The sequence below is a fragment of the Sarcophilus harrisii genome, chromosome 6, assembly GCF_902635505.1.
Source record: "Sarcophilus harrisii chromosome 6, mSarHar1.11, whole genome shotgun sequence".
NCBI classification, from domain to species: domain Eukaryota; kingdom Metazoa; phylum Chordata; class Mammalia; order Dasyuromorphia; family Dasyuridae; genus Sarcophilus; species Sarcophilus harrisii.
In genome coordinates this window covers 205,353,684-205,372,030 of record NC_045431.1, presented here as the reverse complement: position 1 = coordinate 205,372,030, position 18,347 = coordinate 205,353,684, and the positions used below count along the sequence as shown (strand labels likewise).

The 18,347-nt window shown below is 38.6% G+C and overlaps 1 protein-coding gene across 7 annotated transcripts in view; it reads right to left on the bottom strand.

Annotated features, from left to right (window-relative positions):
- TEAD1 (TEA domain transcription factor 1) overlaps positions 1 to 18,347 on the bottom strand; it is a 294,259-nt gene that overhangs the window by 63,727 nt on the left and 212,185 nt on the right. For 3 of the 7 annotated variants that reach the window (XM_023506271.2, XM_031943069.1, XM_023506273.2), the window contains 3 exons: positions 16,297 to 16,361; positions 13,827 to 13,889; positions 13,676 to 13,738 (listed from right to left, as the gene is read on the bottom strand). In XM_023506271.2, coding sequence (XP_023362039.1) covers positions 13,676 to 13,738; positions 13,827 to 13,889; positions 16,297 to 16,361 — 191 coding nt within the window. The remainder of the gene's footprint in view (positions 1 to 13,675; positions 13,739 to 13,826; positions 13,890 to 16,296; positions 16,362 to 18,347) is intronic. The other 4 variants (XM_031943071.1, XM_023506275.2, XM_023506274.2 and 1 more) reach the window with 2 other exon arrangements.

Genomic DNA, 18,347 nt, shown 5'->3' with positions numbered 1-18,347 from the left:
CTGCAGAGGATAGAGCCAAGGAGGAACCATAAGTTTTCTGTGGAAAGCCTGACCAAATGCCAATCTGAGATGATGGCCTGGAAATCCTGCACTAATTACAGAGAATGTAAATGTTGGGGATAATGGGCAGGTGTAGTGATGAGGAGCACTGGAGCCCCGGCCAACCTGGATACTGGGGCAGGGGAAGTTCTAGAGAACATTTGGAGGTTCAAGAAACCCACCAGGATGAGAGCCCCAAATACCAAGATGCTGAATTTTCAGGAGCATGTTGGGGGAAGGGACTGTGAAGTGTTTGATTGACATACTTTGTCTTCTACACAATTTCTACACAGGTAATTCCAATGACTGTTCTGATCTAATCACAGGCAGACAAGTCCAGCTGTAGTCACCCACAAACTCCTCAGATGGAGCTTTGAAAAATGTATTTGTTACAAAGTAAACCTGACATTCATATTTTATAAAGAGGCGTTCAGCTGTGGCTATAATGTGATGTTCCATTGGTTGCCCCCCATTTTGCATTTTAAATTTTTGAAGAATTTATTTGTAAAATTTCTACATGTAATATAAATGCTGGAAAGGGGTCTGAATGCATTAAGTACTAACATTTCAAGAACATATGGCAAACAAAAAGTGTTTTTGTTTTTGTTTTTTTTTGACAATGGACTTTTAGTAACCATATATTGAATTTCATAAAATTTTCTCTCCAGATCTCAACTTTTTTGGGGGACAGAGGAGAAGAATCCAGGGAGAAGACACACAAAAAAGGAAGTTAATGAATGCTTACAGGTACATGTACAAAATATGATTAAGTCAAAAACAGAAGTCAAATGACTCCAATAACATTCAAAATTGGACTAGCGTTATAGAATGATTTTTAAAAACTGCTTTTCATAAAGATGTTTACTAAAGCAGCATAGACAAATTCAGGATAGCAGAAGTTCATAAATCTAAAGGCTGTCAATACTACAGAATTACTTTCTCAAGATAAGAGATCTTCCCTAGCAATAGAACATCTGATGTGGGACTAGGAAGACAAGAATTTGCTTTCAAAAAAAGTTTAAATAAAAAGGAAAAGAATAAGCACAAAATTTTCCTTAAAGAATTTTGCAGATATATTTTCTAGTTAGACACTACATATTGATTCATATATATTTGGCAATTATTAACTGTAGCCCCCAAAAGGATAAAGAGACCACAAAAATATATCATTGTTCTCAACAAAGGGGAGAGAGAATTTGAATGTTTTTCCCCTAGCCATGATCTCTAATTTGCTTATTATTAGAGAAGAGTGGAATAAATACAAAAGCTAGCTATTTCAGTCTAGCAGGACTGGACAAGGAAAGAATGCCCATTCAGAACTCTCCTGACTGGGTGTCTAATGAGCAGCAATTAATTCATCTGATTGTATTTCAAAATGCCCAAAGACTCCATTCATATCAAAGAAAAATGTTCAAGGCTTTTCTATCATTGTTTTTAGCCTTCTGTAATTGTCAACAACGTTGTTTTTTGTTTTGTTTTGTTTTTTTAATATCATTGTGGGGCAGATTATAAAGGATTGTCAAACCGAGGACATGAGAGCTATGGGCATGCTGGACTGCTTTCCTGTAATGAGCCTCAGACCTCAGATTCAAATTAATCTTAACAATGGATGCTGAAGATAAGCTTCCATTTACCCACTTTCTGGGGAATAGCTTCCTGCAGGTGGATTTTTCACCAGACTGTTAAAATTTACCATCTCAGCCACACCAGCAGCCAGTGGCTTGTATTTAGTTCTTTAAACAGCTTTCCTTTACCTTTTGGATCTCTTCACAAAATCTGAGAGCTCCAGATAGCATGGAGCTTCAGTGACTGGAAAGCCCATTCTAGCCTACTTTTAGTGAGATGCTCACTGACTCATGAAGCAGCCTACAGTCCCCCTTAGGAAAGTGCTAATTATTATAACAATTTCATATATTAACACTCTGCCCTCTACAAGTTCTCCACATGATCCTAGTTCTCTCTGAACATCAAAGAGGATACCTTTGAGGTCACCTGAAGATTATAAAAGTCAATTGGCCATAACCTGACCCCTTTCTATTTTTCCCAACTTTTTATACATAGCTCTTCTCCACACACTCAACAGTCTAGCAACACTGACCAACAGTCCTTACTCCCATTTCTGTGCCTTCACAGTAACTGCACCCCCATGTACACACACATAATGCTCTGCTGAATCATCCCTACTTGTTAATGATATCAACATGATTAGCTAGCATGTATATATAGTCCTACAAAGTTTGCAGACCATTTCACATCACATAACTCAATGGATCTTCACAACAACCCTGTGAGGAAAATGCTGTATTATTCTTATTTCTCAGAAGAGGAGATATCCAGAGAGGGTTTAAATGAATTTGAACTCAGATTTTCCTGACTCTAAGTCCCAGCAGTATCTTCTGAACAACCTAGCTTTCTCTCTCTTTATTCTCCTAATGTGCTCTATGACTTAACTCAAATCCTCCATACCAAAAGGGATCTTTCCCAAACACCCAAACTATCAATGCCTTCTCTCTCTCCATCGCATAAACATTTATAGTAACATGTGTATACATATGTACATATATATGTGTGTACAGAAAAAATGGAGTTTACTGGCACCCAAAGGCATCAAACAGTTGGAGTGAAACAAGTGTGTTCTCTCTTTTCCCAAATAAACACATATACATATATAGTGACACATATTTGTATATATTGAGTTTTTTTGGCACTTCAAGGCATCTCCAAGTTCCAGCCTGCTATTTTTATAGATAGTAGTAGTACAATTTACATATAAGGGTAAAACAGTCTGGGTTGGAAGATATCTTAATGAGTACATGGAATAAGTGTCATCTGAGATGATATAGTAGCCATTGGCTACTATGCTACACAAGGTTAAACTATGGGAATCACTCAGTCGATGTTTTGGGATGTTGTACGATTCCCTTCTTTAGTTCTAACCATATTCATGAGGCAACAGCACAGTCAGACCTATGTTATTTCTCTATCCTTAAACAGTAATCTCTGCTACTCATGTCATATTAGTTTATGTAATATCAATAACTATAAGTCAGGAAACTTAAACTTACAACAGGAAGCAAGTGTATTGTATATCTGTATGTATATATTACAAAATCATAATAGCATGCTTCTTTCAAAGTCACAAAAGTCAAATAAATTTAGAATCATAAGCCAGGGTGTTAGCATATGAGAATGTTGTAATAATTAGCACTTTCCTAAAGGGGACTAAAGGCTGCTTCATGAGTCAGTGAGCATCTCACTAGAAGTAGGCTAGAATGGTCTTTCCAATCATTGAAATTCCATGCTATCTGGAGCTCTCAGATTTTGTGAAGAGATCCAAAAAGTAAAGGAAAGCTGTTTAAAGAACTAAATAAAAACCACTGGCTGCTGGTGTGGCTAAGATGGTAAATTTTAACAGACAGGTGAAAAAATCTACCAGCAGGAAAATATTCCCCAGAAAGTGGGTAAATGGAAGCTTATCTTATATATAATCTCATATATCCCTAAAGAAGACAAACCTCTATAGGTAAACTGGGCAACTAGGTGGTACAGTGGACAGAGCGCCAGGCCTGGAATTAGGAAGACTCATCTTCCTAAATTGAAATCTGCCCTCAGACACTCACTAACTGTATGATCCTGTGTAAGTCACTTAACCCTATTTGCCTCATTTGGTTTGCAAACCATTCCAGTATCTCTAATAAGAAAACCAGAAATGAGATCACAAAGAGATACAACTGAAACAATTTATATATGTATACTAAGTATATTTATAGATTAAGCTAAGAGGGCTCTCCATGTACTCATTTGAGAGGAGAGACTTACATATCACCAAAGTCACCAAGAAAATTTAGCAACCATAAACAAACCACAAAAGTCAATATAATACAAGTCTTTATCATGATTAACTAACACACATACACACACACACATATATATATATACATATAAGTATATTACATGGAGAGAGACAAAGAGAGAGGATGGGGAAGAAAAAGAGAGGGGAAAGAGAAAGGAGGAAGAAGAGAGAGAGACAGAGACAGAGAGAGACCAATTAATTCACACTTTATCTCCCTTTATAAAATGTAAGATCCTTGGAGACTTAGCACAGTGCCAGGCACATACTAAGTGCCTATTAAATGACTGTTAACTTTACAACTCTTGAAATGCTTACAAATAATGATCTGTCCCCTTAGGACTTTTCTTCAAATTAAACAACTCCCTTCTTTCAACCAGTCCCCATTAAATCTGATTCCCAATCCTTTTCCCATCCTGTCTGCCTCCCTTTAAATGGACTCCAGCTTGTCAATATTTTTTTCTTTATATGCGTAGAACTCATGTTGGTCCCTCGTACACAGTAGGCTTCTAACAAATGCTTGTAGTACTGAATCAATAGTATTGGACTTGACAAGTGAAATATCAATGTGAAATGTCCAATTCAGGTCCTCAAACACTTGGAATCCATATATATTTCACAAACATCTGAATTAAGAGGACTTAAGAAATGCTTATACCACCAATAAAGAAGCATCACCAGCAACTCGGTTTTCTTCTTGGGAATGAGAATGTTAGAAGTTGTTTGATTTTTTAAAAAATTTAACCCTACTTAGATAGATAGAGGAAGACCTTTTGATTCAAATGCTGATTTCACTGCAGTGTTGATCCAATGATGTACTGCCACATTTTCTTTCTTCCCATGCTGACATTCTTTAAATCCAAATATAATGCTGTTAAATTTTAGAACAATCCTATGCTTAATCAGTGATAAGGAGTTAAGTGGGACATAAAAACTCTAGAATAGTAGAGAAACTATGTCTTCCTGACTCCTGAAAACCGCAGACCCACAGGACATCTTTTTTCTCACGTTCAAAGCAAAGGAATGAATAACCTTGGATCTTGTTTTGGATTTCTTCTTTCTTGCATTTTAGCTTCTTTTTTGTGTCTTGTCTTCCCCCACTGGATTGTAAGTTCTTCGAGGACAGAGACTGTCTGTTTTTACTTGTATAGACATCCCCAGCTTTCAAGCAGAGTGCCAAGAACACCACAAGTGTCAAATAAAGGTTTAGTGATTATCTTGCCTGTCTACAGCTTCAAAGGACTCACATATTGAAGGAAATAGCTAACTCAGCTATGTGGAAGGACCCACTCATGCCCTGATGGGCCTTTTGGGGTGAGTGGGCTTAAGTGGCCCAGATTTCAGCAGTGCTCAAGTTGAAACTTGCTGGACTCCCAAAGAGAATGAAATAAATAATCCAAACCATAAGCTCTTTGCTGGGCTGAAATGCAATGAAAGGCCTGTTCAGAAATCAATTCACAAAGGCCAGCGTGTGAGACTAAATGAAGAAGCTGGCCTGGGGTGAGAACGAGAACATCATAAATTAGTCACCAACAAGTGGACATGGTCAGAGAGGCTCAGGCCCGAAGCCAAGCATTCTCCTCTCCAGATGATGTAACGCCAACAAGTCCAGTCTTTTCTTCAATGCTGGACTTTGTCCAACCTCCAACATATATACTTCTGACTTCTAAAATGAACCAAGGCTGTGGTTAGCACTGAAAAAAAGCCTTCCCCACCTGTAACATCCTCACCTATAATTTTGCCCAAGCCTTTATACTTTCTAAAGGACAATAATGGAATTATCAAAGAATAAGCAGGGAGCAGCTTTAAGGATAAAAAGGTATCTGAAATTGGTAGTCCTCAATGGGTACTCACACAGCCACAGAAAACAATAAAAAACTCCCTAAAGGAGAAGGTTCTTAAATGATCCAGCACTATCTACCAGCAACCCACCCTTCTCCCTAGTACTAGAAATGCTGGTTATTCTTAATGATTAATAGTCTAACAAAGAATCTGAGGAAATTTTCCTTAAAAAAAAAAAGTACCTGGAAGAGAGCCATCTACACCCAGTGAGAGGACTGTGAGAACTGTGTGGATCACAACATAGCGTTCTCACTCTTTTTGCTGTTGTTTGCTTGCATTTTGTTTTCTTTCTCTACTTTTTTCTTTTTTGACCTAATTTTTCTTGTATAGCAAGATTATTGTATAAGTGTGCGTGTGCGTGTGCGTGTGTATGTGTATGTATTGGATTTAACATATATTGGATTATTTGCCATCTAGGGAAAGGAATGGGGGGGAAAGAGGGGAAAATTTGGAATACAAAGTTTTGTAAGGGTTAATGTTGAAAAATTACCCATGCATATGTTTTGAAAATAAAAAGCTGTAATAAAAAAAAAAAAATACCTGTAAATTTATGGACAGAGTAAGAAGGGAAGACCAGACCATTTATTAAATGCCTATTAATTGGGAATATCTGAATTTAGATTCCTCAGATACTTATTATCTGGGTGACCCTGGGCAAGTCAGGTCACTCTGTCTGCCTCAGTTTCCTTATCTGCAAAATGAGTTGGAGAGGGAAATGGCAAGCCAGATTTGAAATTGTCTTCCTATTTGCAGGTCCTGTGTTTATCTACTTATCTTCCAGGTCCCAAATATAAAAGGGAGTTGGAAGACATAAGGTTTTTTCTATTCCTTCCCAGTTGTTAAGCTTCCCCCTACCAAACACTTAGTTTTTATTCTGACTATATTGTTTATTGAGCGATTTATGTATATATTATTATTGTATCTGATAGAACATAGACTCCTTGAGGGCAGTGGCTGGTGTTCCCCAGGGCCTAGTAACAGTGCTCAGTGCTTAACACACACTTGTCGAATTGAAATTGAGTTGACTTATCAATGTAAAATAGATGAAGATTAGTTAGTGTCCAGAAGTTACTTTTTGAATTTTCTACATAATGGTTTTCTTGCATCTGTCAAGAAGACACTGACCTACTAAGCTGAGAATAAGGAGACAAGAAAAGTGGGAACGATTCTCAAAATAAAAAACAGGTGGTGATTTATCAGGCAGAAGAATGGTTTCCACTCAGGCTGTATTTCTGTCAGCAATATTAAAGGCTGGTACATAGGGCTTTCTTTATCTGAAAGATGCCTTTCCCTAAGGTCTTTGGAGCGTCACTTGGAATAGGAAAGCAAGGAAGTAAACATTAATTTAAAATGCATAGTTCGTGCATGGGCATATACCACGAGGGAGAGACACTGTTCTGAATAGTCTCTAAATTCTTCTGTTGCCCAACAACCTTTCAACTTTTTAATATGTGTGTAAAAAATACCCAAATGAATATGTATAAAATAGCCAAATAAATTACCCAAATGAGATATTTGTAAAGCCCATTGGCACAGTATCTTGAACACAGTTAATAAATGCTTGTTCCCTTTGCTTCCCCATTCTACCTTCCCATCCCTACTCCAAACAAAAGCAATCCTGTCGTCCTTACAATTGTTTGGCGTCTCGGCAGATTGGGACTGAGATAGAAAATAAAAAGAAATATTCTTAGTTTTTGGTTTATTCATCCCCCTCTCAGAACCATAAAAATTTTAATGTGTATCAGAGAGGCAATGTGGGGGAATGGGAGAAGATTACAACTTTTAAGGGTTATTTTGTAACCTTGTGGTTATAATCATAATGTTATAGGATCACAAATTTAAAGCTAGGAAGGCCCAAGGACATCTCTTTGTCTAACTCACTCACTTTACGGGGATTTTAATAAACTTGTTCAAGTTAATACAGGGAGCAAGTGGCAGACCCCAGGAATTGAATTTAGTAAACTCAATGTGGTTTTCCATTGTAAAATCCTGCCATATCCCTTGGGTTTGAATTCAGTCTGTGGCATTTACTTGCTGTGTCATCAGGGATATTTAACCTGTCACTAAAACAAGGGATGAAAATAGAATGTCTTTAGTGTCTACCTCATAGGATTGTTATGAAGGTCAAATGAGATAATATGCTTAAAGTAGTGCATAAATCTTAAATTTAAATAGCAGCTGGATAGCTAAAATAAAATAATAATAAAGTACTCCAATTAATTATTTGTCTTTCTAAGTGAACATTCAGGATGACTGTGACTCGATCACTTGACTGAGAATCAGTCGCAAGGAATCTCTTGACTATGAGATAGATAATGGCTGAGGAACTTTTGATCTTAAAGTTAGAAGATTCTGTGACAATTTCTGTATTCTCCTCCTTAACTTGATTTAAGTGTTCTTCACCACTGATATGGCAGACAAGACTACAAGTTATTTCACAGGATCTAAGATTTGTAAAAGTCTGAACAGGAATCCTCTTTTCCCACAAGTAATCATCCAGCCTCTCCTTGAATACCTCCAATGATAGGGAACTCACTATTTCTCTAAGGCAGTTCACTTAGTTTTTCCCGCCCCTACATTATCAGGAAGTTTTTCTTAATACTGAATTTCAATGACCTTCTAATTTCCACCCATCCATCCATTTTTACCCTTTGGAGTGAAGAAAAACAAACCTAATCCCTCTTCTACATGACAACCCTCCAAATATTTGAAGACCTGGATCACATCCCTGCTAAATCTTTGCTCCTCTATGTAAACATCCCCAAGTTCTGGAAACAATCCTGATGTGGCTTTACTTCAAGAACTTTTATCATCCTGGTCACCTTTCTCTGGGCTTACTTCAAATGTCAATTACTTTCCTAAAACATGGAACACAAAACCGAATGCTAGATCACTCCAGATGTAGTCTGAGCAAGGCAGAGCCGAGTAAGGCTATCATCTCCTTCATCCTGCTGATGTTAAACTTCTAAGAATGCAGTTGAAAATGATTAACTCTCCTGGCTGACACATCAATCACTTTTGACTCATACTGAGCTTGCAGTCCACTAAAAACCCCTGAGCAGTCACCACATGAATCATACTTTTCTGTTCTATACTTGTGAATTTGATTTTTTTTAAATTCTAATTTACGACTTTATTTATTTATCCCTACTAAATTTCATCTCATTAGATTTACTCATTGTTCCAGGCACCCTATTACAAGGATCTTTGAAGAACACTATTTTTTTCACCCATTATAGCTTGTTCTCTAGCCTCCGTTTTTGTTCTCCCCCTCCTTTCCTCTCCCCCTTCCCTTATATCTTCAGGTTTTTTGCAAATATGAAAAATGTCAAGCAAGTCAGGGCTTAGGATAGAATCCTATAGAACCTCTACACTTTCAGGAGAAAGAGCATTGGTCTGAGATCAGTTTAAAAAAGAATCCCACCTCTGATGATACTTGTGTCAAAGGTGGGCTTCCTCCTACATAACATGGAATTGGACTAAATGTGCTGATATCTCTTCCAGCTCTTGATCTGTGATCTTGTGATTTCTCCAGGTGGACCTTTCCCTGCTAATCACTATTCTCTGGTTTTAAAACTGCTGCACAAATGACTTCTCCATACTAGTGGCTTTGGAAAGTCCAGTTAATGGTTGGTTGAATCTGCAGACCATAAGATAACTTTCTACTTTTTTTCCCATGTAGAGAATAGAGAATTCACCCTTCTGAATCTTTAGAGATGGAAGGCATGTCAGAGCAGACAGAACAAAATGAGGTTGGTATGGACTCCCAAGGATGGACAAACCTCTCTCAAAACAGACGAAAGAAAGGGAAGTGAAAGGGAATGAGTGGATATTGGAGAACTACGGTCCTTTTAGTTGCCCATAAACAAATAATCTCTATGACATGTTAAAAGGGAAATTTTTTTCATAAGAAACTTAAAGGTTTCGTGAACTGGACATGGTTTCTGAATGTGTTCTATGATACCCTTTCTCATCATCCAACGTCTCTGGTAAGAAGGAGCATTTGGTCTGTTGTGGAGTCTGGATTCCTTTATCTCAACAGCTGTTACTAAGCTTTTCTTTTAACTTCATTTCTTTATTACTAGGAAATTACTTCCATTTAGGAGTTCTTTTTGTGGAGCTCATCAAGTTTTCTATGTACTTATTTAGGTAAGTGGACTATAGGACTGAGGGAACCAAAGTAATAGGTTTGATCCTATGACCTAGGTTATTCATGAAGGCCAGTGACAAAGAAGAGCACTGTAATGAGGTACAAATTCTTGTCATTAGACACTAAAGAAATTGAGTGGAAAAGTGTGACTAGATCATGAAGCTTATTTCTACCACTGAAAGAATCAATTCAAAGGCAACTCTAATGATAATAGGTTAGGAAATGTCAAAAACCTATTTGAAATAATGGAATTATGACAGCTATGTCTTGATCCTGTGCGGTTATACTTACTGTATATAAGTATATTACATATACTTATTGTACAATGTACAATATCATATATTGTGTTCACAACTACCACTGGGTGCTGTCTCTGGCAATATCCAATAGGAATTCAATTACTATCACTTCTCTGCTTCTAAAACCAGAGTTATGAAACACAAGTGGATAAGTTAACTACCCTCAGTTCAGCCACTTCCCAAGTACTAGCATGCTCTGATGTCAGATGAAAGTAACTCCAGTTGTACTTCTCAGCTATTTCATGTGGTCATCTAACTAAAAGTAGTAGTTCTCAATGTCTAAAAAGCCCTGGAAGTCCCAAAACCTTTTCAAGGGGTCTTGGGAAATACAAACTATTTTCATAATAATATTATTATGATATTTGATTATTAAAATACATCTTCCTTTTTCCAACTAGGATTGTTATAAGGCCAGATTTTCTTCATTACTTCAGGTAAAAAAAATTGCAACAGATTGAATGCAGAAGCACATATGAGAATACAACTGTCTTCTATTAAGACAGACATTAAAAAAACTTGCAAAAGGAGGTAAAATAATGTCACTTCTCAACAAATTTTTAGAAAAGTTATTTTTAATAAAAATATATTATTTATCATAATATGTAATGGGTTTATTTTAGTTATTTTAATTAATAAATTTATACATAATATTATATATAATAAATATTTAATTAATATATATTTTAAGATTTTATCAGTTTTGATTTCTAAGAATAGATATAACATCTATAAACAAAAGCTCTCTGGAGTCCCCAATAATTTCAGAAGTATAAAGGGACCCTAGGACCCCAAAATTTGAGAACCACTGCCTTAAAAGTACTGTCTACATGTACTGTTGGTGATGTTGGTGGCAGTGGCAGTGGTAATATCATGGTAGTAGAAGTAGTGGTAGTGGAGTAGTAATAATAATAGTAGTTTATCAACATGGTATTAGCTTCATTTAGCATGAATTATAATGTTTTAGGTTTATAATGTCTTTTGGTTCATAAATTAAGGTATTAAAATCTACAACCTATCACATTGGGTATTATTCACTTAGATTATTCCACAGGAGAGTTCTCAGCTGACAAAAAACTGCTCCTTGGAAAGTCCTCTCCCTACCTGTCAAAATCCTAACCACTTCTCCAGGACCACCTGAAACAGGTCCTCGTCCCCAAAGCCCACTAAGAATACCCTATCCAAAACTGACCTTAAGCTTTCTCTGAACTCTTATGTCATTTTCTACCACTCATTTAAATGTCTTATATGCCCTCTTCAGACTACAGGAACTTTGAAAATAGGTTAACCACTTCGCAGGGTCTGCGTTTTGTTGAGTCTTTCATCAAGTACAAAAGCTCAGTTAACACCGGCTGATTAAAAACAAATCCATCTGATCCCCAAGGTTCGCTAACCTCTGCTTAAGACTTCCCAAATCAAGTCTCAATTCTTCTCATCCATCCCTCCTCCCGCTTCAAACCAAAGTATTAGAAACCTGTGAATTTGCTACCTGGAGAGAAGCAAAGAGGATGGGGGCAACACTAGTGAAGGTGAAGGGATAATTTTATTTATTTTTGAAAGAACTTACAAAGGACATCTATACAACGGAATCCCAATGGCAGTTGATTCTTACCCCGTATTTCCCACCTCCCCTTCCCCTTCCCTATCTAGAAAGATTGCTTTAAAAGAAAAACAAGGCAGAAATATAGCTCCCAAATGGGAGAGGTCTGCTTAGACTACAGCTTTGCTCTACAGAGTGAGCATCAAATAGAGAGAGAGTGCAAGAGAGGCATTCAAAACATTTCACGTGGGGAACAGGAATGAAGCATCTCTGAATTATGTGAACATCTTTAATTAGGTGGCTCAGAAACTGGGAGGCCAGTCGCCACTTAGGATGGCCACATCTGGAGGTAGGAGAGCATCCCCTTGTTAAAAAGCAGTATCTACAAAGTTGTCTTAGTTCTTCAACAACACAACTGTTCAGCCAGCGCAGCTAAAAAGCCAGCCACCATCAGCCATACATGCTTGCCAGCATGCTGCCCATTGCATATGGAAAACCAAATGCTCAGACCAAGTAGGCCTATGACAAAGCCAGCCTGTTATTTACATAATGAAGTTCCAGGATTCTGGTAAGCACTGACAGGGTTTCACCACTTAGTACTGTGAAATTACTTTTTTTTTTTTTTTTTTTTGCTTTTTAGCTAGAACAAAAACATGATTTATTTAATTTCTGGGCCAGTCAAAACTACACAAAGAGTCTCAGGCAAATAGGTTGAAATATTGGCCAACTGAGCTATTTGGATTTGAAAGTAAACTTCTCCCTATATACTAAAACAAAATCTCTTTGAATATCCAGAACAGAACAGCAGGTGGGTAATTTGAGGAGGAAAGGCTGCATTCCCCAATCCATCTTTTTAAAGATTTTATTTATTTTTTTAATTTTCCAAAAGCTCAATTTTGAGGAGTACCTTTTGTACCTTTTAAGAGAATCTTGAACATGGGATATTGTATATTTTGATGATAGCCTTAGAAATAAACATAATTTAAGTGTTAGTCTCAGGATGCAGAATGAGACATATTTTTAGGTAAGGTTACTGTTATAAGAATTGTTGTTGCGGGTTTTTTTTTTGGGGGGGGGTGGGAGTGAATGAGATGAAGGGAAAAACAGATTTTTGTTGACTGAAAAAAAATTAATTTAAAAAAGGAAATAAATTAAAATGCTGGGTCAGAGTGCCAACAAAATGGAAAATCAAATGTATATAAAAAACATTTTTACTCAGAGGAGGGAAGATGAAAACACTTGCTTTAAGAGCCATGCATTCCACTTACAATAGTTTTTAAGTGGAGTAGAGGGAAAATTCAGCCTAAGAAATTTAGCTTTGCTCAGTTGGGCTTAGAGCAGCAGCTCATTAATAGCCATTTCCCCAAGGACTCTTGAAAAGCCCTTTTCAAAGCACCCATGAAACTCATGGAGGAACACTGAAAAGAGTCAAATTTGAACTGCCCCTTCCCGCCTCCTCCCTGCCACCCCCTACCCCCAAATTGAAAGCATCTCTGTGTGCCCAATCTCTTTGTCGATTGGGGGTACTTAAGGACCCCGGCCAGGCCTGAGCTGGCTGGCACATGTGAAAGGGTTAAAAAAAAAATCATGTTTGTGTGCTGAGTTATCAAGACTGAGCTTTACTGTTGCATGTGCCAGTGGTTAGAGAAGACCAAATCCCAGCAGCCCCACCGCCCCAGGAGGAGGGGGAAGAGGAAGAGGAGGAGGAGGAAGAGGAGGAGGAAAGGCCCAGACAGCCCAGTGGAGTGTGGAGGCCAGGAGGAGAGGAGAGAGAAGGGGGAGAAGGGAGGACACACACAAAGAAATGTAAACAGCTCTCACATGCGGGAAAACTAGGTTACCCGACTGGCAGCCCCAGGCATTCAGCAGTCACCATGGCAAACAGGAAGGGAAAGGCATAGCAACCACAAGGCCCCAAAGCAAGAAGAAGCAGCAGCAGCAGCAGCAGCAGCGCATACCTTCAGCTTGGAATGAAAATCACGAGATTTCCTTCTGGCAAGAACCTGAATGTGACTAGACACCTGCAGGGTAGGGGAAGGGAGGAAACAAAGGAAAAGCCTGTAACCATGGAGACGAAAAGCCCCCTGCAATTGGGCCAGCCAAACGTACCTTAATGGCGGCTTGAATTTCCCGAACTTTCTTTCTTGCTAAGACCTGTATATGACTAGACACCTACATTGTTCAGGTTTATGGAGGGGGGGGGGAAAACAAAACAAAAAAACAAACAAACAAAAAAAGGAAATCAAAGATAAGGTCGCTGGTCCTGGGGGGAATGGGATGGGGAGTGGGGGGGGAAAGGGATTGGGGGGGGAGAGGGGGCAGGTGGGGGAGGTTATTTGCGTCTGGACAAAGCTTTGTTGTTAGGGAGACACATTCCCCAGGCAGACACCAAGCTCCCAGCAATCCTCTTAGGCGCTAAACATCACTGGCTCATCACTGCAGTGACTTGGTTCGGGATAAAAGTTGGATCTCCTCAGAGTTTGTCCCCCCAAGCAAGAGAATCAAGGACTTGCTGAGAAAACAGCTTGGTTTTGTTTTAAAAGAGGAGGATTAAAGAAAATCAATAATACTGATGATGATGACCATAATAAGGATAAATAAAGGCATGTGGCTCTCCCCGACATCTGGGAAGCAAAACATCTTGTTGCTCAGGAGAGATTCATTCTGCCTTGAGATTGGGATGAGGTGGGGTGGGGGAGGAGCTTGATCCTATGAATGAAAAGCTTTGAATTCTGTAGCAAATGTTAAAATAATACGGACATGTAAATGAGATTTCTAGGAGGAATGGCAATACTCAGCTAGCCAGGCATTTGGGGCGCTTATAAATATCTTTAATCCTTCTACTCTTTAGGTATTGATTCTGTGCCAAGTGGATTTGCATTTTATTACAAAGCTAAATGTGTGAATCCAGGCCAGACCATCCAGTTAAAAATGGGTGATGATAAAGACCACATGAATTTGCCTAACAAAACGATTGTTGGAGAGTTATCGGGCCCACTGGTACCTTAAAAAAAAAATCCCTAGACCACCTGAGCATGGAAAAGATGCCAGGTTTCTGGGACAAAATGACTGATTTACAAATATATTTGGGGCTTACTGTGTAGCCCTCTGTCATTTTTAAGAATCCCCAGTGAAGGGAGAAGGAAAATAACAGGAGTTTATTGATATATAGGACAAAAACAATTTTCAGAAGTCTGCCGGTGGTCCCCAATTCCATCTTTCCATTATAATGGAGGAAATGGGGCTAGATGCCATAAACATACCACCCATTGAAAGCTCCAAATCTCAGACCCACTGAGTAACAGCGTCACTTCAGATATCATCAGCCTATTTAAAAACAGGCTCCATAAATGCCTTTAAAACATCCCAGTTTCGCCTTCCATTTCAAGTATGTTTTGAATCTGTTCTTTGTTCCTTTTCTATACATAAGGAAGAGCGAAGAGCATCCTGTTCTCCCCAGCTCGACTCCCCCATGCCCTTTTCCCTGGTCTCCTCCATTCTTGTTCTTAGGATTCCCTTAATTGGGAAGGGGGAGACACTGCCAGGGGAAAACATCACCCATCCAGACAATGGCTTGCCTATGTGAGCTGGCAGGAGGCCACCTTTTGTGCTGACTCAGCATCACTTTTCACACATGGAGCATGCTTGGGTAAAAGCCTCTTCACCATCATAAACACTAATGAAAGCAACTCATCAGTAAAACAGAGAACTGGAGTCTGTTGCTCAAGTTTAAAGGGGCCACAATCCCAATGGATTTTTTTTCTTTTTCTTTTTTAAAGGCTGATGTTAGGTTAACCAGCACAATGCAAAGAGCTGCTTCTCCTCGAGGACTGTTCATTTATCAGTTTGCTCAAAGAGTTAGATATGAAGTAATCTGATAAACATGACAGAGCTTATCTTGGTGTCAAAAAGTAAAAATAAAATCTAAGTCTGGCCAGAGACTTAGGGACTTATTCCCTAGAGGAAAGAAAAGGGGAAGAAAAGGGTTAAACAAACCTGTAAAGAAAAAGGAAAAAAAAAAGGGTCCACAAACCCTTGGACCTGGTCATTTAAGGAATAACTTCATTTCAATCACTGTTACTAGGGACAAAAAGCTGAGTATGTTCCAGTTCCCTGGTTACTTAAATGATCATTCAAGACTGTTTATGTCAATGCCCAAGGCAGGCAGGTATTGAAATGATGATTGATGTAGAATTGCTAGAGGATTTTAACATGTACATCACCTTGAAATTATTTAGATTGCAAGTACATGCGCACCTCTACTTTTCTCAGAGTGACTGCTAATGTGCATTTTGGGAAGAAATTTAAGAACTTAAACAGATTCTAAGAATACTTCTCATATCAGCTTCTGCAGCACATTTTGCCCCATACAGGGTGCAATAGCTGCGTGTGCCAAAGGGTCACTGAAATGATGAACAGCAAAATCCAAGGCCATTTAAAACTAACATACTGAGATCTATGACAGGGGGCTCAACTTGGGAGCTCCTCGGAGCCTAAGCACAGACAGCCACTGCAGCCAAAATGCCTTTTGGGAATCATCATTCGCTGACATGCACAATTTCCAGTGATAATATTTTACCTGTTTCCTGGTCCGCGTCTTCCCTGTTCTGAGTTTGATGTATCTTGCTATTAGTTCATTCCTACCTGAAACAAAGAAGATGGCACAATAAATATTAATTAATAAAGGGCAACTACCAAAGCTTCTGTAAGTTCTAAGGACAATCGAAGATCACCTAATATAAAAGCTTCCCCATCCTTGGAAATTAAGAGCTGATGAGATTGGAGGGAAAAAATGGGGGGAGGGGTTTGCAGGGAGTCGATATGGGAGGGAAATTATACTTTCCATAATCACCTGCTATTCATAGTACAAAATTAAGTACTATGATAGAGTTTCTGTATGGGTGAGCTTTTATATATAGAAGCAATGTTGTTTTCATCAATGAAAGGCCTGTAAGCATCCACATAATATGAGTGCAAAATGATCTAATTCCAAAGCTAGAAGGGATCCTGACCAGCATCTGACCTGTAAGGAGACAGACTGATATAATGGGAACAAATCTGGAATCCAAGAACCAAGTGAATCAACCTACCCTGACCTCAATTTCCTCATCTATAAATTGAAGGAGCTGATCTAGAAGGAATCTGGGGTCCCTTCCTGCTCTAGGTCCATGATAAAATGATGAGACAAAATAAAACCTGGTCAGTCCAGTGCCAGAATCTAAACAAACACTAAGTGGAGTTTCATTTTGATAGCATGTTGAATTTAGACTTGTAATTGGATTTAAAACAATATTGTTTCTTCTGAGATTTAACAAGATCACTGTTATTGTTTATTCTTTCCACCTGCCTCACCATGATAGAATGCATCTACACAACCCCCAGCAGACGTGTTCCCTTGCTCAAACCAAACCTCACATAACAGGAGATGCTTGCTCAGAATCAACAATGTCACACAACTGCCATCAAAATGTGTCTGTGATCACATATGACACAACCCCCTCAGGAGCCTGAGGGAGGTGCTCAATCCAAACAGGAATTTCCTAGTTTTACAGGAGGAGGTATGAAGTAATCAGTGAAGCATCTTTTCCCCCAACTTTGGTCAAGAACTTTATATTTGTGGTTTGGTTGCTGTTTCTAACTGTACGTACAAATACACCGAGGCAAGAAATCTCTTTTGCACATTGCTCATTGAGTGGGAGCAATATTTACCCAAGAGAAAACATGATCATACAACCTTTCATCCTGACATTTCCTCATGCCAAAAGCTGCCCTGGCCCTGCCCACCTTTTCCAAAATACTATCTGCTCAGCAAACTTGGATACATGTCGTCTGGGAGAGAATTACATCAAGCAGTTTTTGGATTTCAAGTGGAAAAAAAATTTTCCCCCTCACTTCTCTAGTTCAATCCCCTTATATTAGAGCTGATAAAAAGAGGTCCCAAAAGTGCAAATGACTTGTCCCATATTTCTCAATCAGGCCTGGAATATTCTATCTCCTTATTTGTTTCTCATACAACCCCTGCCAATGGCGAGCCTCAGCTCAAACTTTAGCAGCAGACTCCCCTCCTGCCCATTCCTCTTGGAAGTTAAAGCCTTCAAAGGTTTCAATCCATCTACTCCCTAAATATCTAATAGGTAATTAGTTATTTCTGCTTGGCTCCTCCTGCCCTTTCCCATCCCAATTCCACACCATTAGAATATAAGCTCCTAGACAGTTAGGCATTTTATCCCCATTTTTTTTTTTTTGGGGGGGGAGGTATCTCCAGCACTTAACACAATGCCTGACACATAGTGGTAGCATTTATTCTTGTTGAGTCATAGAAATGATTAAGGTTATAAAGCTCCACCAAAAATCAAGATCACTTTTCCTTTCACACCTTTCAGATCCCACAAAATTATAGTCTAAATGTAAGAATTTACTCAAAGAGAAAAGAAAACCAGCACTGCTCCATCTACATGAAGTACAATTATCTTTCCTTAATTCAGTTCTGAAAAGACAATGGGAAATTAATGGGTTCAGAACTTCAGCGACTCCGAGAATGCCTGCTCCTTATTTTATACCCCAACCATTTCCTTCTTGGTAAATCTGTCCTCTCTCCCTCAATATTACAAATCTGGTTGTACATATTAC